At 42.5% G+C, this 27,388-nt stretch overlaps 1 protein-coding gene across 1 annotated transcript in view; it reads left to right on the top strand.

Moving 5' to 3' along the window:
• Positions 1 to 27,388, top strand: part of LOC100073893 (dystonin) — a 416,997-nt gene that overhangs the window by 50,246 nt on the left and 339,363 nt on the right. Inside the window, exon 3 of the mRNA XM_029062300.2 lies at positions 4,248 to 4,436. Within this exon, the coding sequence (XP_028918133.1) occupies positions 4,248 to 4,436 (189 nt within the window). The remainder of the gene's footprint in view (positions 1 to 4,247; positions 4,437 to 27,388) is intronic.

Below are 27,388 nucleotides of genomic sequence, written 5' to 3'. Positions count from 1 at the left end.
AATAATGTTGGTATTTGTTAAGCACTTACTATGTGCAGAGCACTGTTCTAAATGCTGGGGTAGATACAGGGTAATCAGATTGTCCCACATGAGACTCACAGTCTTAATCCCCATTTTACAGATGAGGTAACTGAGGCACAGAGAAGTTAAATGACTTGCCACAGTCACACAGCTGACATGTGGCAGAGCCGGGATTCAAACCCATGACCTCTGACTCCCAAGCCCAGGCTCTTTCTACTGAGCCACGCTGCTTCTCATTAGTTTGTGATGAATATCTTCTTATTCATTCATTCATTTATTCAATAAATCAATGGTCTATATTGAGTACTTACTGCATGCAGAACACAGTAGTAGGATTTGGGAGAGTACAGTGGAGTTGATAGACAAAATCCCTGGCCTTAGGCACTTTCAGCCTCATTAGTTAAACCTTGGCAGCATCAGTATCTTCGTTGTTTCCTTCCACTTCCAATGTGCAGCGGTGGAAGTAAGTAGAAATGGTCTGGAATGGGGCACTGATGAAACAGGAAGTGCCAGTGTGCCCCTTCCAATTTTAATTATTTCAGAACAGAAACTTTTTTCTGGGACTAAACTGAGTCCCTGGACCAGGAGGGACTTTGGCATTTTGGGATCTGGGCTGCCCCTTGCTGAAATGTGTGCCAAGGAGTGGGCTTGGCTGTGACACAATGCCAGTTCCCCACTGAGGATCTGGGGTAGGGCCCATCCATATTGTCTGAGTGCCAGACAGCCAGTCGGCCCCCAGCCTCACCATCTGCTCCCTTAGAGAGCTGGCATAACTCCAGAAGGGGTGGATAGGAAACGGCCTGGAGAGCCCAGCTGCTTTCTTCCTGCTCCAGCTCTGCCCGGGCCTGGGGGGTTCTGGGGGCTCACTCTGCCTGGATCCTCATCAGCCTACTTGCACTGTGAACCCCAGTAATCCTGGTTGCCACTTCTACTGCTGCCTCTCTAAATGCCTCATCCCTACTCCCGGTTCTGGTGCCAGCCATTTTTTTTCCTTTCACCTCTGCCATTTCTGAGGTTACATCTGTACTTCCTTATTTTATTATTTTATTTTTCTTGATTTTAGTCAGTGCTCTCTTCCCACTCCCTTCTGCATCACCCTGACTTGCTCCTTTATTCACTCCCCTCCTGCCCCCAGCCCAGCACTTGTGTACATGTCCATAATTTATTTATATTAATGTCTGTCTCCCCCTTTAGACTGCAGGCTCCTAGGGGCAGGGTATAAGTGTGTTGTGTTGTACTCACCCAAGCGCTTAGTACAGTGCTATATACATAGTAAGCGCTCAATAAATACGATTGAATGAAGGAATGAATGAATGAATAAATACAACTGATTGATTCACCCTTACTCCCTTTAAGAATTCTGGAGTCAGTTCAGTTCTATTCCCCCTAAAGACTCAATCAAAGGTATTTATTGAGTGCTTATTGTTTGCAGAGCTATCTACAAAGCCCTTGAGAGTATAATACAGCAATCAATAGTCAAACTCTGGTAGTTACTGAGTGCTCAGACATTAATATAAATAAATAAATTATGGATATAATAATAATAATAATGTTGGTATTTGTTAAGCACTTACTATGTGCAGAGCACTCTTCTAATTGCTGGGGTAGATATAGGGTAATCAGGTTGTCCCATGTGAGGCTCACAAGTGTTATGTACACAAGTGCTGGGCTGGGAGCAGGAGGGGAGTGAATAAAGGGAGCAAGTCAGGATGATGCAGAAGGGAGGAACTCTACTAGAGGAACAAACAGTAGTTGGAGCCACTTTAAGCATGTATCTTTTTATTCCCTAGTTCCTCTCTTCAATTTTACAGATCTAGGATGTCGGCTCTGCAGAAAGACTTTAAGGATAAGTCCTGCTTACCTCTTACTGTAATTTTAGGAATATTTTATTCTTACAATGATTTCCTTATATTTTCTCTTCTATTTCTATAATTTTCTAGTGAGAAAATTGGCATAATGTTGTTTTAAAAGTTTTGTAACTTTACTCCTTCTTTCTCACCTGAAAACATAATCCTATATTTAAAACAACAAAATTTACAGAGGCCAGAGAAATGATTATGACTTTGTGAGAGTTAAGAATTTTAATTAGGTCCTAAAGGAGTCTAAACCAACCAAAATCATCACTGCATGCAGATATGTTTAGTAAGAAATCTCCCACCATAAAAAGGAGAGAAAATATTGCATTTTTCTTAAAAAGTATTCTAATAGGTGTTACTGGCTTATTAATACTATTTTAACATGTTCATTATTTTGAATTTGTATTAATAATAAATGAAATTCAATACTTTGAGTGTAATCTTAAATGTTTTCTCACATTTTGTGAATTCATGTTTAACAACTTTTTCAAATTTTTTCTTCTTTAAAGCACAATTCATTTTAAAAAGCCTTCTGTGAATATTATATAGCTGGGTTGCCATTTTCATGAGCTCATCCATTTTTTCAGATGTTAGGGGAAAAATGCATGAATTAAAAAATGCTTGTTTGAAAATTATTAGATTTTTCTGTAAGTGCCCCTAAAACATATGCAGAAATGATGACAATCTGGTGATAGTGAGTATGTGAGTGTGTATGCTTCTGTGGCTGCATCCTGAGACCAGGGACAAAATGAAAATAGCACCAGGTGTTGTAAATTGTATTTATTCATCTACTATGTGCAGAGCTCCACAGTAAGCTCTAAAAAGACAAAACAAAACAAACTAGTATTTATTAAGTGCTTACTATGTATGTGCCAGGCATTGTACTAAACTCTGGGTTAGATATAAGATAACTAGGTTGGACACAGTCTATGTCTGACTTGGGGCTCACAGTCTTAATCACCATTTTATAGATGAGGTCACTGAGGCCAGAGAAGTTAAGTGTTAGCCCAAGGTCACACAGCAGACAAGTGGCTGTTGCATCATACTCTGCCAAGCACTTAGTACTGTGCTGGGTACATCGTAAGTGCTCAATAAATACAATTGACTGATTAATTGGGATTAGAACACTTGTTCTCTGACTCCCAGGACCATGCTCTTTCCATTTGGCCATGCTGCTTCTTTAGTGCTTGGGACAGTACAGGAGAAAAGACATGATCTCTGCCCACAAGAAGTTTACAATTTAGCGGGAGAGAAAGACATAAAACAAAGTACAAGGGTGAGAGAGAAGTGCTCAAAAATAAAGTGTGTAAAATGAGCTGTACATAAACGCAGTGGGATATAAGCACAGCAAAAGTGCCGAGGAGCAAAAGCTCTGAGACAATAGTAGTAGAATATGACTTGGAAAGAATAAAAATAATCAGCAAATACTTTTTGTTAGGAAGTAAGATTTTGGAAGTGTTTTGAAGATGGGGATAGCCATGGTCTTCCAGATTCAAAGAAGGGGAAGGGGTTCCAGGCAGGAGGTAGCATGTGAGCCAGGGGCCAAAGGTGAGAGAGTCAAGAAGGAAGTAGTGAGAATGTGATTTGGAATGAAGAATGGTAGCATGTGTGTCTGGGGGCTGTTTAGTCATTGCTATCCATCTGATCTGCCTGGAATTTTTTGGAGGTCATTGAAAGGAAAAAAAAATACACCAATGGCAACCCTGCATTATAATAAGAGCAAGATTTATAAAACTCTAATTTGCATTTCCCAAGCTGGTGGTTTTCAAAGGTAAACTAACAGTAACTACAGGGTAAATTAAGTCTACAAGACAGCCCAAACATTGTTCTTAGCTTGCATTTTATTAAGTCTGGAGAGTGACTTTGGTTGATCTTTTCAATTTCATTTTCTGGTTTCATGAAATGACGTAGCCCAGTAGAAATGAAGAGGAAGGCTAATGAGCAGAGGAAAAACCAGTAGCAATTTTCACTGAAAGCCATGAACTCTTTTCTCTTAATATGAGATTCAATGAAACCATTTAAAAAAAACCAACAAAACGTAAAAATAGAGGCTATTTTTATCAGAGTCACTTCAAATTTCATCATCTGGTTGATAGTCCAGCACAGCTGTTTACCTTTGGTACTCTGCTTAGCTTTCAGAATTTCTACTGGGCTGGCGATGGAGAGAGTGATATCCCAAGAGTTATTAAATAGGGGCTTTTCTAAGAAATGAGATTATCTTGAATACAAGTTAAGCCTAGTGTAGACGTCCACTTGGGAAATGCCAATCTTTCCATCAAGCATGTTGACTTTTATATATCTTTGTGCACATTTCTTCTGAGGCTTTCCAGATAAATAATACATTCCTCTTCCTTTTTTCTTTTGGCACAGGGATATAGACCAAGTCCTCGTCACGCTAGAAGACGAGTAACAGCTCGTCTTGAAGAATCCCAGCCTATAGTGGAAGTACACCATCAGAGTGAGCAAGAAACTTCTGTGAGGAAACGGAAAATCAAAAAAAGCAGTCGTGTCCAACCAGAATTTTACCACTCTGTTCAAGTCACTCCAACTCGGAAGCCTGTAAGTATAAAAGTGGCATACAAGTAAACTTGAAACCTGATCAAATTGTGAAATAGTTTATATTGAATTTTTTTTCTGTTTTCTTATCCTTACTTGTTTAAAGTAAATGTCATGTGTACTTGGTATATCTTAGAAGGGAAGGAGTGTGACCTAGAGCATAGGCCTGGGAGTCAGAAAACCTGAGCTTTATTGCCAGCTCCACCACTTGTCTGCTGTGTGATCTTGGGCAAGTCACTTAACTTCTCTGTACCTCAGTTACATCATCTGTATAACAGGGATTAAGACTGTGAGCCCTATGTGGGACACAGACTATGTCCAACTTGATTAGCTTGTATCTATCCCACTGCTAGTTCAGTGCCTGGCACATAATGAGCACTTAACAAATTCTATTAAAATATATATGAAAAAGCTGAGTTACATAGTACACTATTATGGATTTTAAAAATTTTGGATTTCAAAGTATATTTGATATTGTATTGCTTGATATATGAAAGTATTTTTAATTCTCTGTGGCTCTTGGTTTTCCAAAGTTGAACTAGAAACTAAGACATGAAATATCCTTGTCATTCATGGGCAAACTTCCATGATGTCACTAAGACATGATTCAAAAGCTGAGTCACTTTAAACCAATCAATCAAATCAGTGGCATTTATTGAACAGAGCACTATATTAATTGCTTGGGTGAGTAGAATACAACAGAGTTGGTGGACATAATCCCTACCCTCAAGGAGCTGAGATAAATTATAAAAGGGGAAAGGATCAGAATGTACAAATAGGTACATAAGTGCTGTGGGGCTGGGAATGGGGTGAGTATCAAAGGGCTTTCAGGGTACAGACTCCAGAGCATAGGCAACCCAGAAAGGAGGGCAAAATAGGGGGGGGGGAATGAAAGGTAAGTCAGGGAAGGCTTCTTGGAGATATGACTTTGAAGGTGTGGAGTATGGTAGTCCGTTGGTTATGAAGGATGGGATGGGGGGATGTTCCAGCCCAGATAGAGGGCGTGAGCAAGGAGTCAACAGCAAGAGAGATGTTATTGAGGTAGTTTAGTATGTAGGTTGATCTTAGAGGAGCAAAGTGTGTGGACTGGGATAAAGTAGATTAGTGAGGTGAGGGAGGAGGGGGAAACCTGACTGAGTACCTTAAAGCTAATGGTAAGGAGTTTCGGTTTGATGTGAAGGTGGAATGGGAACTCCTGGAGACTTTTGAAGAGTGGGGAGATGTATGCAGAATGATTTTTTAGTAAAATCATCTGAGAAGCAAATTGAAGTATAGACTGGAGCAGAGCAAGGCTGGAAGCAGGGATGTTAGTGAGGAGGCTGATGCAGAAACGGACATGGAAAATGGCAGATGTTTGGACCAGCGTAGTAGGAATTAGATGGTACAGAAGGGGTGGATTTAGAGATGCTGTAAAAGTAGAACTAGCTGAATCGACGATAAAGCCAAGTCTCTGGGCTTCCAAGAAGGAAGGATGATAATATTGTCCTCTGAGTTGGGAAATTAGTCTTGTTCTGCTGTGGAAAGCAATGTGGCAGCTTCTAAGGGTCACCACATACAGAAACTGCTGAGATGAGGGACCCTGTCCAAACTAACCACTCGACAGAGAAGAAGTAGCCTCCATTTGATACTGATGTAAGGTCACGCCACCTGCAGTTTGGCCAAAGCAGAGAGCTGGGTGTCAGTTAGGAAATCTGTCATGATGAGACTGTGGGCAAGTAATTAACTTTGAGATCAATTTTATCTACCTCTGAGGGACATTATGAGGGAAAAAAGGGACAACAAAGGGAATGTACTAGGGTTTTTTTTTGAGGGTGCCATCTTCAAATATGAGGCTTGCCTAAAAAATGCAGACTGTGTGTATCTCTAGCTTCTGGAGAGAGACACTATAGAAACACGTCATTATTGTTAATAATAGTGATTATTATCATGCATTAAAGTTTTCAAAGCACCCTGATTCAGACCAGTGCTTTGCATCATTGCCTGCTTGTGGTGATTACTGGCTGCCTGGTTCCTCTGCTGAATCCTGAACAATTAAGATCAACGCTGAGCTGGGTGGGATTGGAGCTGTGTGTATTGAATCTTATTTAGTCAGTAGTTGTCCCAGTTTCTCATGGCGGGGCCTTTATCTCTAGAGGCTGTCACCTTGTCTCTAGGGTTGGCTCTATCCGTGCAAATTCAAAAGGAGTTTCCGAGAGAAAGAGACAAATTCTAACTGCATAAAGCCCCATGTGTTTATCGTTGTCAGTTTCTGTCCTTAGCAAGGTGGAAACTGAATCACTTTGCAGGCGGAAACAATACTGACATCAGGGAGTCACTGGACTCAATACAAGAAACCATCCTCTGATAATCTGCATCTTCTTTCCGTTCCTTTCCCTGTACCAATTTCTTCTCGATGGTTTCTGATCTCCTCTTCCCTAGGTGGTTGAAAAGATTGTGGAAAAAAAGATTCCACTGGCAGTTACAGACTCTAGATTTGTCATCTTTCACTATCATTTCAGTACCAAATTTGTTGAACACTACCATTCGTAAGTGTTCTGCACACAGTAAAAGTTCAATGTGTACCTTTTTTAATGGTATTTGTTAAGGGCTTACTATGGTGTCTGTAATAAGCACGGGGATAGATGGAAGTTAATCAGGTTGGACACAGTACATGTCCCACATGGAACACAGTCTTAATTTCCATTTTATAGATGAGGTAACTGAAGCACAGAGAAGTTAAGTGACTTGCTGGAGATCACACAGCAGACAGGGGGAAGAAGTGGCATTACAACTCAGGTCTCCAACTCTCCAGGCCCATGCTCTTTCCACTAGGCCATGCTATTTCCTATTGATTGGTTGTGGAAGTAAAGTTGGCAATATTCTCTTTCCTTGTTTCTTACCCTTGAGGAAGAAGCAGTACATGATCTGAGGTAATTATTCAAAAAACAGATTTTTTGTAGCTCAACTTTCTCCATAGGGATCGTAGTAATTGGTTATCTTGGGGACAACCATGGAAATGGACTGATCAATGCTCAGTCCATTATGGAAGGGTACTGATAAGAAGGAGGAAGCAGCTGGGAAGCATGACAAAGCAATCTCGACACCCTCCCCCCCCCCCCCCCCACCCCAGCCCCACACCCAATTCCAGCAGGATCTAGCCTTCCAACTAAATAATGGATATGGGAAGCAGAGAACTCATTATCATTTGACTCGTCTGGAACCGCCAGCCATCCATTTGCTTTGGGTTGGACTTTCATATTTTATATAGTAGCTATGCCCAGAGGCCATTATTCCAGATATGTCAATTACAAAGCCATTAAGCGATAAAAGCAGATGTGATTTAAACTCTCAAGAGAATTAAATTATTTTCAAAGATTTTATGAACTGGGATTGTCAAAAGATTTACTTCCATAAATATAGTTTGGGGCACAAACCATGGGTAAACCATCCAGGAAAAAATAATATTTTCTGTTGCCAATAACAAAATGAAATCAACTCTCAGCTCATTCAACTGAGTAATATTTTATGTTTAAAAAATATTTTTAATTCACTTGAAAGAGGCTTTCAAGTATTTTAATTGGGTGGGGCACTGGAATGGGGTCTGGAGGTTTAGGTGTTAGTCTCAGTTTGTCACAATTGCTGTGTGGCTGTGAGCAAGTCACTTAATCTCTCTAGGCCTCAGTTTCTTGTAATGTAAAATAGGATAAACACAGATGCCCCTATCTGCTTCATACAGGGAAATGAGATAAAGGCATTTTAAGCTCTTATAGTGCCTTCTTCAATCATTTAAAGTTTTATAGGCAGCTCTTGGCTCTCCATGGTAATGGCAGGGCAGGAGATGCATTGGAATTGAAATCCTTAGCCGTCTCTTTTGGCCATTTATTTGAACCTTTTCTCTCACCTATCTTTCCCAAAACTTTTTCTAAGTATCAAAACTGATTCATTGGCCAAGGAAGTAGAGAGAGAGTCTATTCTCTGTTTTTATTTTTTTCATCCCAGAACAATTGAAGTTGACCCTGAATCTACATAGGTCAAAATTAACCCCTACATGTAACTCTAAAATAATGTGAGCCCTATTTGGATGAGGGACTGTCTGACCTGATTATCTTGTGCCCATGTCAGTGCTTAGTACAGTACTCGAAACTTAGTAATTGCTTAGCAAATACTATTATTATCATTATGGTTATTATTTTATCATTATAATTACATGTGAGTGTTGTGTTATGCAGAATAAAAGGAGTGTTTTCTAGGGCACTTGCCTCTAGACTGATTCAAAGCCAACCCAGACCCCTGGGCCAACAATATCCATTTATGCATACTATCTGCAGTTTCCTTGTGCTGTTTTTGAATCTTTCATTAATGTTTAGTCTCATCATATCATTAAGGTATATTTTTTCTTTTTTATTTCCCCTTTTCCCCTGTTCTGGGTTCTATAATTTCCCTCCTTCCCTCTTTGTTTGTCTCCTTACCTCCATCAAATATACACAGATAGGAGAGTGAGAAAAGAATGAGGAAAGAGGTTAAGGAGAGGTGGAGTCTGATACTGGAGAAATTATTCAGGTTAGGAAAACATCAGGAAAATGTGAAGATCTAATTTATGGGAAGAATCAAGCAGAAAAGGCAATGGTTTTCCTCCTGAAATGCATTGGCTCTGCAGAGTCTGGGAGGTGGCTGGAGACTTAACTATAAACCTGAGTCTCTTTACAAGGCTGTTGGAATAATTAGTCCTTAAAGTTGACAGACAATTAAAAGGAACAAGAAGAGTACACACTTTAATCTCTATCATTGCTTAGGTTCCTGAGTTAATTCAGCTCAGCTGGGGCAATGTGGCCCTTTGGGTTTAGAATGCAACTGAAAATTACATTCTGAAAAATTGCAACTGAAAAACAAAGTATCATGGTCTAGGTGATAGAGCCCGGGCCTGGGAGTTAGTAGCACCTGGGTTCTGATCCCCAATCCACCAGTTGTCTGCTGTGTGACCTTAGGCAAGTCACTTCACTTCCCTGGGCCTTACTTCCCTCATCTGTAAAATGAGGATTGCGACTGTAAGCCCCAGGGAGACAGGGACTGTGTCCAACCCGATTTGCTTGTATCTACCCAAGTGTTTAGTACAGTACCTGACACATAGTAATAATAATAATAATTATAGTATTTGTTAAGCACTTACTATGTGCCAGGCACTATCTCCACCCTCACCAACTCTGAAATCCCTCTCTCTGACCATAACCTTCTCACCTGCCTCCTCTCTCATACTCCTTCCCCCTGCAAATCTGTATTACTCCCCCATAGAGACCTCTGCTGTCTTGACCCCATCCGTCTCTCCCAAAACATCTCACCCCACCTTGCCTCCTTATCCTCTCTTCCCACTCTCGATGATCAGATTACTGCTCTCAACTCCACCCTCTCAACTCAACTCGCTTGCTCCCCTTTCCCTCCACCTCTCTCACTTCACTAATCTGCAGCCCTGGATCTCTGCCTCAATCTGCCTCCTTTGCTCTTATGCTTGAGCTGTTGAAAGCTGCTGGTGAAAGTCTCAGCACCAAGCCAAGCTTATTCACTTTGACTTTATCCTTTCCTGCTTTAACTCTGACCTTTCCTCTGCCAGGCAAAACTATTTTTCTTCCCTCATTGACGCCCATGCCCATCACCCCCACCAATTGTTCCAGACTTTTAACTCTCTCCTCAGGCCCCCTGTTTCTCCCCCTTCCCCATCCCTCACCCCCAACGATCTGGCCACCTACTTAATTACACCATCAGGTCTGAGCTCCCCAAAGTCACCCCTTCCCCTTCTCCATCCCCCCCGCTCCCAAACCTCTCCCCTACTTTCCCATCCTTCTCTGCAGTATCCTTAGAGGAGATCTCCCTCCTCGCAAGTGCCACCCCCTCCACCTGTGCTTCGGACCCCATTCCTGCTCACCTTATAAAAACTATCACCCCTTCCCTCCTCCCCTCCTTAACTTCTATCTTCAACCACTCACTCTCCAACGGCTTCTTCCCCTCTGCCTTCAAACATGCCCATGTCTCCCCCATCCTAAAGAAACCCTCTCTCAACCCCACTTCCCCTTCCAGTAGTCATCCTAACTCCCTCCTGCCCTTCCTTTCCAAACTCCTAGAACGAGTCATCTACACTCTCTGCCTTGAACTCCTCAACTCCAACTCTCTCCTGGACCCCCTCCAATGTGGCTTCGGTCCCCTCCACTCCACCGAGACTGCCCTCTCAAAGGTCACCCATGACTCTTTCTTGCCAAATCCAATGGCTCCTACTCTATCATAATCCTCCTTGACTTCTCAGTTGCCTTTGACACTGTCGACCATCCCCTTCTCCTCCACACTTTATCTCACGTTGGCTTCATGGATTCCATCCTCTCCTGGTTCTCCTCTTATCTTTCTGGCCATCCATTCTTGGTCTCCTTCTCAGGCTCCTCCTCCCCCTCCCATCCACTAATTGTAGGGGTTCCTCAAGGGTCAGTTCTTAGCCCTTTTCTGTTCTCCATCTATGCTCACTCCCTTGGTGAACTCATTCACTCCCACGGCTTCAACTATCATCGCTACGCAGATGACACACAAATCTACATCTCCCCTGTTCTCTCCCCCTCCCTCCAGGCTCGTATCTCCTCCTGCCTCCAGGACGTCTCCACCTGGATGTCTGCCCGCCACCTAAAACTCAACATGTCTATAACTGAGCTCCTTATTTTCCCTGCCAAACCCTGTCCTCTCCGTGACTTCTGTGTCACTGTGGATGGCACTGCCATCTTTCCCGTCTCACAGGCCCACAGCCTTGGTGACATCCTTGACTCAGCTCTCTCATTCACCCCCCACATCCAATCTGTCACCAACACCTGCCGGTCTCACCCTTACGATATCACCAAGATCTGCCCTTTCCTCTCCATCCAAACTATCATGCTGGTACAAGCTCTCATAATATCCCGACTGGATTATTGTGTTAGCCTCCCCTCTGATCTCCCTTCCTCCTGTCTCTCCCCACTCCAGTCTATTCTTCATTCCGCTGCCCAGATTATCTTTCTACAGAAATGCTCTGGGCATGTCACTCCCCTCCTCAAAAACCTCCAGTGGTTGCCTATCAACCTCCACAAGAAACAAAAACTCCTCACTCTTGGCTTCAAAGCTCTCCATTACCTTGCCCCCTCCTACCTCACCTCTCTTCTCTCTTTCTACTGCCCTCCCCATACACTCCACTCCTCTGCCGCTGACTTCCTCACAGTCCCCCGTTCGTGCCTGTCCCGCCGTTGACCCCTGTCCCATGTCCTACCGCTGTCCCGGAATCCCTCCCTCCTCACCTCCACCAAACTAACTCTCTTCCCCTCTTCAATGCCCTACTGAGAACTCACCTCCTCCAGGAGGCCTTCCCAGACTAAGCCCCCCCTTCCCTCTGCTCCCCCTCCCTCCCTCTGCTCTTCCCTCTTCCTCTCCCCTCAGCACTGTGCTTATTTGTATATATTACTTATTACCCAATTTATTTTGTGTATCTCCATAATTCTATTTATCTTGATGTTGTTCTGTTTTGCTTTGCTTCTGTCTCTCCCGTTTAGACTGTGAGCCCGTTATTGAGCAGGGATTGTCTCTATCTGTTGCCCAATTGTACATTACAAGTGCTTAGTATAGTGCTCTGCACATAGTAAGCGCTCAATAAATACTATTGAATGAATGAATGAATGAATGTGTCATGGAGAAGTTAAGTTGCTTGTCCATGGCCACATAGCAGGCAAGTGGCAGAGCTGGGATTAAAACCCATGACCTTCTGACACCCAGGCCCGTGCTTTATCCACTATACCATGTAAGCACTTAACAAATTCCATAAAAAATAAAAAATAAGGGGGAACAATTTTCCGGTCCAGTTTGGAAGATCAAAGGAGAAGTCACACTTCTAACTAAGAACCTGTCTGAAAGGGTTCCAGTGGGTATAAACTGATACACAGACTGCATTACACATTCCTGCTTTATCACACTGAACACTGGGATGAAAATATTTCTGCTGCTAAGCAATATAGAGATTTTGGTATTGACCATAACCACTCTATGGTCAGGGACTGTACCTCTCAACTCTATTGCACTGTACGTTCCCAAGCACTTAATATAGTGCTGTGCACACAGTAAGCACTCAGTAAATGTCACTACTGATTGATTCAAAGCTAAAATCCTTCTTTGCTCTGTGCAGGCTCATTCACTGTGTTTCAACTTCTCTTTCTGCTCTTCTACACCATCTGGTGGAGGGATTAACAAGCAACAAAACATCCAGAAAGCACCCAGATAGGGGGAAGAAAAGGAAAAGGGGCATTCCTGAATATTCTACAGGTTGGATAGTCAGACTCCCAATAAATGAGTTGGATTTTTATCGTTTTCAGGGTTGTCCTCCACCTTTCTCCTTCTTTTTTTTCCCCCCCAATCCCACCCTAAAGAAATCCAAATACCTAATAACAGGATTAATATTCACAAAATGAGAACCGATACTTAGGGCGCCGAATTGTACATTCCAAGCGCTTAGTACAGTGCTCTGCACATAGTAAGTGCTCAATAAATACGATTGAATGAATGAATAATCAGATTTACCAAACTGCAGAGAGAAATAACAAGTGGAGGTGAGAGAAGAGGTTCCTGGTTCCCTCTTCTGTTTTGCCTAGAGATGTGAAGGTCCCATCCAAAACTGGAGCTCACCTCCTCCAAGAGGCCTTCCCAGACTGAGCTTCCCCTTTTCCCTCTACTCCCTCTGCTGCCTCTCTGCCCCCCCTTCACCTCCCCTCAGCTAAGTCCCCTTTCCCCCCTTTCCCTCTGCTCCTACCCCTCTCCCTTCCCCTCCCCTCAGCACTGTGCTCATTTGCATATATTTTTATTACCCTATTTATTTTGATAATGATGTTATTTTGTTTAATAATGTTTATTTTGTTAATGAGGTGTACATCCCCTTGATTCTATTTATTGCTATTGTTTTTGTCTGTCTGTCTCCCCTGAGTAGACTGTAAGCCCATCAATGGGCAGGAATTGTCTCTGTTGCCGAATTGTATATTCCAAGTGCTTAGTACAGTTCTCTGCACATAGTAAGCGCTCAATATATACTATTGAATAAATGAATGAATGAATGAGTGAATGAATGAGTGAACTGTCCAAAATTTAGGGGTAGGGAAACCTGTTTTTTTTCCCCTCAAAGATGTTATCCCTCAAATATACTAATCTTTTATTTCCTTTAGAACACTTGGAAATATATGGAAATTTTAAAAAAAATCTTATGCAACATCTCTCAAAATAACGAAAGAAATGCTTTTAAGCAAATGAGGTATTCATATTTTGTTACAGTTGTGCCTTGAAATTTCCCATATATAATTTTTAACATCTTTGAAAACATGTTTAGTTTGAGACAGTGTACAGCAGGAAAACCCAACCTGGTTGACTTGTAACCATTTGCCATTCATTTGCAGACCACACAAGTTGTGCAGTGGGTTGCCAGTTTGCAGATGCTTCAGGCCACTGGAGTCTAGCTTTGTGTTATTTGTAAGTGTTTACTATGAGCCAAATATTGTTCTAAGCTCTGGGGTAGGTAAGGACATTCAGGACAGGACAGTATAGGACAGAGAAGCAGAATGACCTAGAGGATAGAGCAAGGGCTTGGGAGTCAGAAGGTCCTGGGTTCTAATCCTGATTCTGTCACTTGTCTGCTGTGTGATCTTGGGCAAGTCTTTTAATTTCTCTGTGCCTCAACTACCTCATCTGTAAAATGGGGATTAACCTGTGAAGGGACAGGGACTGTGTCCACTTTGATTAACTTTCATCTACTCCAGGACTTAGTACAGCGCCTGGCACATCGTAAGCGCTTAACCTTAAAAAATAAAAATAAGTACCACTGATTGATTGAGCTAATGTTCAGCCAATTTTTAATTGTAAGCTCATTTTGGGCATGGAAGGTGTTTGTTATATTATACTCTCACAAGTGCTTAGTAGGGTGCTCTGTACACAGCAAGCTCTCAATAAATATGATTGCTTGATTGACTTTTCTCTGGATGCATTAATGGTCAGAGGTTTAGGAGAAGTTGTTGGGCCTAAATTGGTCCCTGGTCTTTCAGGAGTTGGGGCATCCTTGCCCAAATGACTACTGTTTTACTGTTAATCTATTTATCCAATCCTCAAGGAACAATATCTTGATTCTGCAAAAACTCAGTTTTGAAAATGAGCTCCTTTTTTTTTCCCAAACAGCTGTTGCCTTGAACTTTGATGGCATCATGAGATGTGTCATGCAAATCTGAACCCTTTCAACCTCTTCTAGGGCTGCCACATTCCAGGAAGGTTAACCATTACTGGAGATTACCCCGCTCCAAGGTTCCTTGGAGAATCTCCTCATAGTGTAGATGCAGAGAAGCTCAGGAGGGTGTGTATAAATAGGCCAATGTTGGGAGGTTTGCACTTGTGTGTAGATGGTCCAGTGCTTGTTCTGGTGCTTGGTTTGGGCTCTTTTTCACCTCAGAAGAGGCAGTAATATCATCATCATTTTAAGCATAATTGAGGTATTTGAAGGTAATAATAATAATATTTATTAAGCAGTTATTATGTTTCAAGCACTGTACTAAGAGCTGGGTAGATACAACATATTCAGATTGGACTCAGTCCCTCTTCCAAATGGGGCTTCCAAAGGAAGAGAGCGAACAGGTATATAGTCCCCATTTTACGGATGAGGAAACAGGTCCAGAGAAGTTAAGTGACTTGATCAAGATAATATAGCAAGCACGTGGCCAAACCGGGACTAGAATCCAGGGCTCCTGACTCTGAGCCTGCACCCTTTCCATTAAGCCATACTACCTCACTGCCATAGGGATTTGGGAATGATTCTTCTCAGTGAGGAAGGTGATCAATAGAATGTCTCTGAGTCTCCTTTCAGTTTTGTTTGAAACTGAGTCCGGGACATCAATCAAGGCCTTCATTTTAGCACTTGCTGTGGGTAGAACAGTGTACTAAGAACTTGGGAGAGTGGAATACAGTAGGGTAAGGTAGACACATTCACCTGGCCTTTCCTCTCCATCCAAACTGCTTCCACATTAATCGAATCACTTAACCAATCCGGCCTTAATTACTGTATCAGCCTCTGTTGACCTCCCAGGCTCTTCTCTCTCCCCATTCCAGTCCATATTTCACTCTGCTGCCTGGATCGTTTTTCTACAGAAACATTCAGGACGTGTTTCCCCACTCCTCAAGAAACTCCAGTGGCTGCCCGTCCATCTCTGCATCAAACAGAATCTCCTTACCAATGGTTTTAAAGCACTCAATCACCTTGCTTCTCTCCTACTACAACCCAGCCTGCATACTTCGCTCCCCTAATGCCAACCTTCTCGCTGTACCTCAATCTCATTTATCTCTTCACTAACCTCTTGGTAGCATCCTGCCTCTGGCCTGGAATGCCCTCCGTCCTCATGTCTGATAGACAAAGCCTTATTGAAGGAACAGGTCCACCAAGAGGCCTTCCCTGACTAAGCCCATTTTTCCCCTTTTCCCACTCCCTTCTGCTTTGCCCTGACTTGCTTCCTTTATTCATTCCCTTCCCCAACCTCACAGTACTTATGTACATAGTTATAATTTATTTATTTAATTTATGCCTGTCTCCCCTTCTACACTGTAAACTCACCATGGACAGGCAATGTGTCTGTTTAGTCTTATAGTGTACTCTCCCAAGTACTTAGTGTAGTGCTCTGCACACAGTAAATGCTCAATAAACATGATTGATGAATGAATGGAACAAACCGATCCACCATTTGAAACATTTAAAGAGAATAGGCAAGGACAAGTCGGTGGTGATACTGGATCAGGCCCTGCTATTATACCACCCCAAGGGTGCCTTTGCCAGGCTTTGAGGGTAATAATGATAATAATAATAACAATATTAATATCTGTTAAGGACTTACTATGTGCCAAACACTGTTCTGGGAACCATAGTAGTCATTGATCCAAAGCAGTGGCAATGAAATGCTTCTTTTTTCCAGAAGCTCCCACCGTCCTTTCTCTCCCCCATCCACTTTCCTCAGTATGACAAGGTCCCCTGGCCAGAGAGGCACAGACTGGCTTCTTCCAGCACAAATGCAGTGTGTCTCTTTTTACCGTATCTTTCTCTCTGTATCTTTGTTTCTGTTTCTCTGTGCTGCCTCCCTGTCTTTTCTTCTCCCTCTTGCCCCTTTTTCACCGTGTTTCCTCTCTTTCCCCTCAGATATGGTTACTTGCTCTCCCTACCTCTTTGATTGTGAGCCCTGGTTAGAACAGGCTCAGTATACGTGATCTGATTATCTTTTCTGTAAGCCAGTGCTTAGCACATAGTAAGGACTTAGTAAATATCATAAACTACAGCCCTGCAGCTGATCTGGTGGAGAGAGCAGTGCTCGGGGAATCAGGAGACTTGGGTTTTAGTCCTTGTTATGCCTATAGAACTGCTGTGGGCAAAGGCTATTTATGCAGTTCACAGTGTGCTGCACACCTACTCCCATGTTCAACTCCGTGCCCTACGGGGAACATGACTGGCAGGGATGAGAGAGTAGACATGGCACCGTGGAAGCCGCTAACACCATAATTAATCCCTTTGCATGGGTTCACATTTCTGAAATGTCAGAACTGAGGTTCAACAGTTATTCCTGATGGAAGGCTCCATCTTCACCATAAGGTAGTACTATTGTCTGGGCTGGACTAGGTGTAAAGAAGCCCCATTTCCCTGGCAGTATAGGTAATGGTATGAGATGAATGGGGACCAAAGAACCTTACGCTCCTTTTGGGGAAGGTGTGTTGGAGTGAGTGAGGAAGTAGAAAGGCATTAGCTCTGCTGTCTTGCCCAAGTATCAAGTCGGATAATTAAGTCTTGACTTTCCCAAATTCCCCTCCCCTCTCAATTCAGAAAGTTGATCATTCACAAGGGGAACAGAAGATCCTCTAACATAGTTCTGGCTGTTTGATTTTCCTGACCAGTTTTAATTTTAAAACTTTGCTAGAATTCCCCTTACAACAAAACACGTGCAGTCAATTCTTTCATAGGAGGTGTTTTTGGGAGATTATTTGGTTAGTTGCTGGTGGAAAATTAGGGCATATTTCCCCATAAAATGTTTTCTGTATGGAGAGGACATGATGCAGTTATGCACTTGCACATGATATCCCCGAGTATACTTTCTAACATGAGATTTCATGGGTTTGTCAAGAACCTAATCTCCATTTTATAGGAGAACTGAGTGTTCAGTTCAAAAATATCTACCTATCTTTAGATAGGTATTTTATACTTCAAGCCTCCAGATTGATTTTCTTGAGAAATTGATTTCTTTCATTACTGATCCCGTATTTTAAAAAATGTGTTGTCACGTATTTACCCACATGCTCCTTAAATAACCAGGTACACTTGGTGTGGATAATAATAATTTTCCTCTTTCTCTTCCACTAAAAGTAGCCTAGGTCTCTAGTACTTAGGCTAAAGAAGATGTGTTTTAATTAGTAAATACTTAAATGCCATTCAAGGGCCTTTGGTTGGCTAAAGTTAGTAGTCTCGGGGTCGGAGGAGATAGGCATCCTGCTGCCCCCGACACCAAGGGAGACCCCATACTGGCCAAGGAGACTGTGGTAGCGCTAACCTCACCCAGCCCCAACACCCTTGCTGCCAGGTTTGCACTGCCACTGCCTTCAAAGAGAGTGCTAATTTAGGCAGAAATTCTAATCAGGAAACCACACAGCCCAGGGAATGGGGGAGGTGAGTAGCAGAAGCAGTGGCAGTGCCAGGGACTGGCACATGTCCTGGCAATCCCCAGTCTAGACTGGAGCAGTCTTGTGAGGAAGTGACAGTGCTGGGCTTCCCCCAGCCTGAGGGCGGCTGCGGCCATCTCTGGAGAGGGCTCCATCCTGATTGGAGTTCCTGCTGGGAAACATTGCAGCTCTGGGATTGAGGAGACCCCATGCTGACCCCACAAGGTTGCTGCAATCTAGTCCAGCCAACAGTTTTGCCTTGATTGCTTGCTTCCTGGCAGAAATTCTAGTCTCACTTGGGGCCAACAACAGTAATCATAGTATTTCTCTAGCACTTATTGTGTGCAGAGAACTAGGAAAGAGTGTGCAAGTGGGAATTAGACACAGACCCTGTTCCTGGGGGTGTTCAGAATCTCTGAAGGCAGTGACAGCATGAAATCAGAGTGCCCAATAGATGTCTTGTTTTGTTCTGTTTTGGTTTGCTGTCCGTCTCCCCGTTTAGACTGTGAGCCTGTCATTGGGCAGTGATTGTCTCTATCTGTTGCCGAATTGTATATCCCAAGTGCTTAGTACAGTGCAGAGCACATAGTGCTCTGCACATAGTAAACACTCAATAAATACAATTGAATGAATGAATGAATGAATCCCATTTTATAATGCTATTAGTTCCTCAAGTGCCATCCCATCAATGATCTCATTTTATTCACAGAATATTCCTGGAAGGTGGGAGAGACAGGTATTACTATTCTTATTTTATAAATGAAGAAACTGAGGCACAGAGAGGCTAAGTGACTTCCCCAAGGTCCCACAGCAGGCCCGTGGCAGAGCTGGGACTAGAAACCAGGTATCGCAACCCCATGCCCTTTATACTGGAGATTACTGCCTTCCTATTCATAATGCTTCAACACTGTGGCAACAACACAACATGACTTTTTTTTTTTTATTGTTCAGAAGCCATACAAGTTCCAACTCTCTCTGCCCAAACCCTTATCAAGGTGAGGCTGGGGGCCTGGACCCCCGAGAGTGGTTGGTTGGTTGCCTGCTGTGCTTAAGCTTAGTGGGTAATTGCTGGATTTTTGACTTTGAAAGGCCTGTGTCAAGCTGTGGCCCAACAGTTTATTTTTAGTAGAGAGATTAAAAGGTAGTTCAAACATTCAGAATCACTTTATTCTCCTCTAGACTTATTCTGTCCTCTCTGGTTACATTAGAGGTAAATCAACATATTCAACCCAACTCTTTCTGTAGAAGAGGAGAGTCCTTCTAGTTCTGGACCTTTAAGGGGTTGGACGCTTTTAGGTTGTGAACCCCATGTGGAGCTGATACTGTGTCCAACCTGATTATCGTATATCTATGCCAGCACTCAGTACAGTACTCAGCACACAGTAAATCCTTAACAAACATTAATATTATTATTATGGTACTTTTTAACACTTACCTGCCCACACTGAATTTACAGTCTAGTTTCCTTCAACCCAAAGGGTACTTCAGACCCACACCCCATACCTGTTTTTTCCTTCATTTGTTACATGGGTTTCCCAAAAAGTTAATAGCTGTTAATGTAATTTGGATTGATCGGATCTTGGTCAACTGAAAGGATTATAGAAGCAACAGAAGTTATAGAAAAAGATACAATTACCCAAATGGATTTACAATGATAATAATAATGATGGTATTTGCTAAGTGCTTACTATGTGCAAAACACTGTTCCAAGCACTGGTGGGGGGTATACAAGGTGATGAGGTTGTCCCACATGGGGCCCAGGGGCTCACAGTCTTAATTCCCATTTTACAGATGAGGTAACTGAGGCACAGAGAGGTTAAGTGACTTGCCCAAAGACACACAGCTAACAAGTGGCAGAGCAGAGATTAGAACCCCTGACCTCTGACTCCCAAACTGGTGTTCTTTCCACTGAGCCAGGCTGCTTCTCATGCTTCTGCTGCTAATGATATAGATTAGCCCTTAGCCACCTGTGAGTTGTGGATGAGAAGTGACTTCTCTTAAGTGGAAAAATTGGTGACAGGTGAGGAAGTTGCAATTTTTAGCTCTACTGGTATAATTGCCATGTTGTGAGGGTTGTCTCACCTTGGACCCTTGTCTTGCTGAGAATCAGTAGAGAATGGAAGTATGTGTAAAGAGAAGCAGAGACTCAAGTAGTATTTGGTAAGGAGAAAGCTATTTCTGCCTCTGAAAATATGACTGGTGGCAAGTAGTAGGGACTGGTTGAATGGGATGCCAGAAATTGGAAGGGTTTTGGAGGATGGTCAGGAGGGACTGGAGGGATGATGGGGTTGAGGGCTGAGCAGATTGGTTAGTGAGGGCAGTGATTTAGATTCCAGAAGCAAAAGTGACTGGTGGGATATAAATAAAATAGGCCAGTGTGACTTGAAATATCTGACTAGTGATCCCATTGCTAGCAAGGAAAGTAGTAGTGATTTTTTTTTTAATGGTATTTGTTAAGTGCTTACTTTGTGCCAGTCACTGGGCTAAGCACTGGGGTAGATACAGGCTAATCAGGTTGGTTGCAGTCTTTCCCAAATGAGACTTGCAGCTTTAATTCCCATTTTACAGATGAGGAAACTGAGGCTCAGAAAAGTTAAGTGACTTGCCCAAGGTCACACAAGTGGCAGAGTCAGGGTTAGAATCCAGGTCTTTCTGACTGTCAGGACTGTGCTCTGTCCACTAGGCCTTGCTGCTTCTCTAGTATTGTTCATTATTAATTTTCGGGTCAGACTGTCTTGGATTATTCTATTTGTTTCTGATTCTTATTAGTACTTGAGCCCAACAGAAAAGAAAAAAAAATCCCTACCTAGAATTTAGTCTTTGTAATTATTTGACCACCCAGAGAGCAGTTGTTAATCTCAACAATTGATGCCCACACAAATGGGGCAAAAGAGATTTATTTTAAGGCTCATATGTGCTATATTTTCAATTGTTCTAAATGCTTTGCAGTACAATCATCCAATTCACCCAGTCCCTTGCTTTTCATATGGATGACACAGTAACCTTTGTTCCCTGTTAAGGGATAGAATGCATTTTTACATCCAACAATGAGAATTAGTATACTAATGGTTTCTTATTCATCAGAGTTTTTGACTCAGTCATAATCAGAATTGAACTATGAAACTTTTTTGTACTTGTTTTACCACAGGCTGATGTTGCCGACATAGAAAAAGACTCATTATATTATGAAAGTATGGCTAATTTAATTATTTTAAAAGCTAAATGTACTTACTGTAATGTCTCATGGACTTTGATTTCCAAAGATAACGATACAACACATGGCAAAATCTACCCTTTTATGGTAGCAGTCCCAATAACTTCAGGTAAAGGAATGTTACAGTTGTAAGTGAACTTTCTTTATATATTGTTTTTATTGTTGCCATGGGAAAAAAAATACTCTGGGCAGAAAAACACAGGAGTAGTTCTGCAAGTATGAATTGCCTACATTCGACCTTTTTGACTTGAGAGAAGATCCTTTTTCCACTTTGTTCATGTACCATAAATAAATCATAAATCAATTAGTATACTAAAATGTAAAACTTGCTCCATGAAAAATTTGAGGAGAAATTATCAAAGATATTGCAGCATTACAGCCTGTCATAGTTGTCCTATGCAAACTAACAATTGGTTGGAATTTTAGTCTCTGCCAGTACTGCTGGCAGGATTTAAGGCTATTTTGCCCAGAAAGCCAATTAAATGCAAATTCTTGCAGCAGAGCAGTGTCAAAATTATCTTCCTAAGGCTATGAAGAAGCCAAGATGGTTGTGTTACTGGATGCATTTTGTGAACTGTGCCCCCACTTTGCATAACTAAAGCAGAAAAATCTTGTCAACCTATTTAATTCCCCTCACCATTTGGTGTCCCTTTCCAAATCGAAGCTGTTCCAGAGTCTCTGTCTCCTCCTCTTCTCTGATTCTGCGACTGAGTTATAGACTCTTTCTTAAAAATGAAAAACAGGAATGAGGTAACTTTCATTTCGACACCTAAGAACTTAGAGGGTTTTTTTTCATTAATGGCCACAAATTCTAAAGAAAGAGTGGTGACTTGGGTTACTTAAATTAATTTTCTAGAACAAGTGACATCACTTCGACCCCTTTGTTTACTGCAGCAATGAGCATGAAGCAATGGAATCAGGAAGTCTGTGGGTTAGTTTCCAGGATCCCAGGGAAGTGAAATTAGCTTCTTCATGGATCAAAACTTCAAGGCCAATTTCTTTTTATAAACAATGGCTATCATTGCTTCCTGTTTTGATTCATATTTAACAGATCTTTGGAATTTGATCAAAACTCTTGTATAGTAATTTAGTAGTTTTAAGAGGGTACTCACAAGTAAGGAAACTAAAAAATTAAAGCAGTGGTAGTAATGCTATTATTATTATTATTATTATGCCATTTGTTAATTGCTTACTATGTGACAGGCACTGTATTAAGACACAAACTAATAAGGTTGGATACAGTTCCTGTACCACATGGGGTTTATTGTCTTTATCCCCATTTTACAGATGCTCCATTTACCTGAAGCACAGAAAAGTTAAGTGACCTGCTCAAGGTCACCCAGCAGCCAAGTGGTAGAGCCAACTCTGTGTGTTTTTAATTATGCAGTACTTAGGATAATAAATTATCCCAGAAGGGTGTGTGGGAGAGCTTGGAGAACCTTAACCTCTGTTTTCTTCAGTGTTTATTCTTTCTGAGCTAGGGGCCATTGCAATAGGGCCAAATTCTCAGACTCCATTTTTCTGATAATAATAGTAATAATAATGGTTGTGGTATTTTTAAGTGCTTACTATGTGTCAGGCACTGTACTAAACGTTGGGGTGGATACAAGTGAATAGGGTTGGGGACAGTCCCTGTCCCACATAAGGCTCACAGTCTTTATCTCCATTTTACAGGTGAGGTAGCTGAGGCACAGAAAAGTGACGTGACTTGCCCAAGGACATTCAGCAGACAAGTGGCAGAGCTAGGATTAGAAGCAGCGTGGCTCAGTGGAAAGAGCCTGGGCTTGGGAGTCAAAGGTCATGGGTTTGAATCCCGGCTCTGCCACTTAGCTTTGTGACCTTGGGCAAGTCACTTAACTTCTCTGGGCCTCAGTTACCTCATCTATAAAATGGGGATTAGCTGGGAGCCTCACGTGGGACAACCTGAATACCCTATATCTACCCCAGTGCTTAGAACAGTGCTCTGCACATAGTAAGCACTTAACAAATACCAACATTATTATTATTATCTTTTGATCCCAGGTCCGTGCTCTATCCATTATGCCATGCAGCTGTTATCTTGCATTCCCCCACTCCAGTACACTGTCATGAAAGATCTGTCCTGGAAATGCCATATTTAATGTGCTGAGACAGGTGGCAGGCACTGGGATCAGAACCCAGGTCCACCAACTCCCAGGCCCATGCTTGTTGTGGGCAGGGAATGTATCTACCAACTGTTGTATTCTCCCAATAGCTTAGTGCAGTGCTCTGCATATGGTAAACACTCAATAAATACATTTGGTTTTGATTAATAATAATAATAATAATGATGATGATGGTATTTGTTAAGCGCTTACTATGTGCCAAGCACTGTTCTAAGTGCAGATTAGGTGGTTATGAGTGCGTAGATGGGTGGTTATGAACATATGGGTGTGTGGTTGCTGAACACTCTACTGAGTACTGGGGTAGATACAAGACTTGATGAGGCATTCTGATTTGGGCAGGATGGTCTTATTTTTGGGGTTTCTCATCTGCTGCTCAGGGAGCCCAAGATGGACTCCATTAGGGTTGGTCTTTGGGCTAGGTAGAAAGAGGATAATGACAATAATAAAAATGATGATGGTATTTAAGTGCTTACTATATGCCAGGCACTGGGGTAGAAACAAAATAATCAGGTTGTCCCATGTGGGGCTCACAGTCTTAACCCCATTTTATAGATGAAGTAACTGAGGCACTGAGAAATTAAGTGACTTGTCCAAAGTCACACAGCTGACAAGTGGCAGAGCCAGGATTAGAACCTATGCCCTCTGACTCCCAAGCTTGGGCTCTTTCCACTAAGCCACACTGCTTCAAGCCATTGCACTCAGCTGTGATGGTGGTGGTAGTACAGGGTCATGGAAGCAGCATAGTGTAGTGGATAGAGCACAGGCCTGGGACTCAGAAGGTCATGGGTTCTAATTCTGACTCCACCACTTGTCTGTATGACCTTGGGCAAGTCACTTCACTTTTCTGGGTCTCAGTTACTTTATCTGTAAAATGAGGAATGAGACAGAGCTCCATATGGGCAGGGACTATGTCCAACCTGATTTGCTTGTATCTACTCCAGCGCTTAGTACAGTGCCTGACACCTACTAAGTGCTTAACAAATACCACAATTATGATTATTATTATTATTATCAGGGAGGAAGAGGCAGAGTCCGCTTGTCAGGTTTCCCTGCCAGTTCTGGGGCTGTGCATGATGGGCATTTCATATGCACCCAAACCTGTGTGTTTCTGTTTGTAATGAAAACTCTCCTCTCTCTCCCCCTTTGTTTCTTCTTTCTTTCTCTTCTCTCTCTTTGATCTATTTTTCCTCTCTTCCTTTTTCCCTTTTCTCCCTTTCTCCTTGCTTATCTTTCCCTTTGATCCCCTTCCTCCCTCTCCTTCTCTAATCACCTTAGGACAGGGCTAGAGTAATGGTCATCTTAGTTATATTTAATCATGAGCAGAGTGTCAGCTGGAGGGTAGATGTCCCCGAGTCCAAGACTGCTAGGAGCCGATCATAAGGAAAGGTTGAAGCAGAGAACTACCCCTGCCCCAGTCTCAAGGGTCTTGGGTTGGATCATGTAGTAATGATATAGGGGAGGTGTTAGGAGAAGCAGAGCGGAGGGTGGGTTTAGTAATAATAATAATGATGGTATTTGTTAGGCACTTACTATGTGTCAAGTACCTTTGTAAGCACTGGGGTAGATACAAGATGATCAGGTTAGACACAGTCCCTGTCCCACATAGGGCTCACAGTCTTAATCCTCATTGTACAGGTGAGGTAACTAAGACATAGAAAAATTAACTGATTCACAGCAGACAAGGGATGGAGCTGAGATTAGAACCCAGTCCATGCTATTTTTACTATGTCATGCTGCTTTCTTTTAGTGTGGGAACAGCTTCCATTCTCCTCCAACGAAGAGAGAGCAGGGAGACAGCGCATAGTCTAGACCCCATGTGCAACTGGGATTTAGGAATTCTAATTCCATTTTTGTTGTGATAAGTCTGCATATTTCCCCCCCTCTCCTACCCTTCTTGACTGCCACTTTCACCTACTCACTTTCCACTGCCTTCTTTTCCACTGCTTTCAAACATGCCCAAAGGTCACCTAACCTAAAACCTCCTCCCTTGACCCCATGACTTCCTCCAGTTCTCACCCTATCTCCCTCCTACTTTTCTTAAATAACCCATTGAGTAATTTGGTTACCCTTGCTGCCTCCACTTCTTCCCCTTCAACTCTCTCCTTAACTCTTTGCAATCTGGCTGCCTCTCCCTCCACTCCATGGCAATGGCCCCCTTTAAAGTCACCATTGACCTCCTTCTTGCCAAATCCAATGACCACTAATTCTTTTCTAATTCTTAGTGTTTCCGCTATCTTTGACACTGAGAACCACTCCCTTTCTCCTAGAAACATTATCTCACCTTGGCTTCACTGACACTGTCTTCTGGTTGTTCTCTTTTATCTCTGACCACTCCTTCTCAGTCTCTCTCACAGGCTCCTCCTTTATTCCCACTAATTGTGTGATGTGTCTCAAGGTTCAATTCTGGGTCCCCTTCTGTTCTCCATCTACACCCACTCACTTGGAGAGCTGCTTCACTCCCACAGCTTCAACTACCACCTCTTTGCAGATGATTCCCAAATATATCTCGGCAGCCCTGACCTCTGTCCTTCTTTGTGGTCTCACATGTCCTCCTACCTTGAGGACATCTCTATTTGGATGTTCCACCACCTCCTCAAACTTAACATGTCCAAAACAACTCTTCATCTTCATCCCCCTGACTTTCCTATCCTGTAGATTGCACCACCATCCTCCCTGTCTCACAAAGCAGCATTATCTTTCTCATCTCTCTCATTCAACCACACATTCAATCTGTCATGAAATCATGTCAGTTCTACCTTCACAACATCTCTAGAATCTTTCTCTTCCTGGTTACCCAAACTGTTACTAAGCTGTTTTTCATATCTTATTACATCAACCACCAGGTTCATCTCCTCCAAGAGGCCTTCCCTGACTAAACACTCCTTTCCTCTTCTCCCACTCCCTTCTGTGTTGTTCTAACTTGCTGTCTCTATTTCTCTCCCCGTTCCAGGCCCACAGCACTTCTGTAAATAACTGTAAGTTACTTATTTATATTAATGCCTGTCTCCTCCTCTAGACTGTGTGTGCAGGGAATACGCCTTTTTTTTTGTATATTGTACTCTCCCAAGCATTTAGTATAGTGCTCTGCATACAGTAAGCACTCAATAAATACAGTTGACTAACTGCCGGTTAGTATGATTGTAAGTGGGACCTATGAAAAAAACAGAAACAAAAAAAATCTTTGCTTGCACCCCTGCCTACCTACATTCCTTGATTCTATGTGTCTCAGTGTGAATGCCTAGCAGAGATGAGATGATGTGAGTGGAGCTGTGCAAATCACTAGCACTATAATCTCTTCCTCCGTGTGTATTCTCTGAGCTGAGGTCTCAGAACCGAGGCTCATCCTGTAGACTGTAAGCTCCTTATGGGCAGGGAATGCATCTACCAATTCTGTTGTACTGTACTCTACCAAGCACCTGTGCAGTAGCAGCATGGGAGAGAGTCAAGGTTGGATTTATTGCTATTAAGTTGTCTTGTTTTTGTCTGTCTGTCTCCCCCAATTAGACTGTAAGCCCGTCAATGGGCAGGGATCGTCCCTATCTGTTGCCGAATTGTACATTCCAAGCGCTTAGTACAGTGCTTTGCACAGAGTAAGCGCTCAGTAAATACTATTGAATGAATGAATACTCAAATTTACTGCACGGAAGGAGGCAGTGGTAAACCATTTCCATATTTTTACCAAGAAAACTCCATGGATCCACTACCAGAACGATTGCAAATGGAGTTGGGGCATTCTGGGAGAGCTGTGTCCTTGATGTCTCTATGGAGTGGAGACTACTCAACAGCAAAAGACAAGAAAGAAGCACTTAGTATGGTGCTTGAGAGAATACACAGTAAGCGCTCAATAAATGCCATTACTTGAACCATGATTCTCCTGTGGGAGACTCTATCAGCATATACGTGTGATGACCAGA

The sequence above is a fragment of the Ornithorhynchus anatinus genome, chromosome 1 (assembly GCF_004115215.2).
Source record: "Ornithorhynchus anatinus isolate Pmale09 chromosome 1, mOrnAna1.pri.v4, whole genome shotgun sequence".
NCBI classification, from domain to species: Eukaryota; Metazoa; Chordata; class Mammalia; order Monotremata; family Ornithorhynchidae; genus Ornithorhynchus; species Ornithorhynchus anatinus.
The sequence above is the reverse complement of the archived record's forward strand: the minus strand, read 5'-3'. Positions and strand labels throughout refer to the sequence as shown.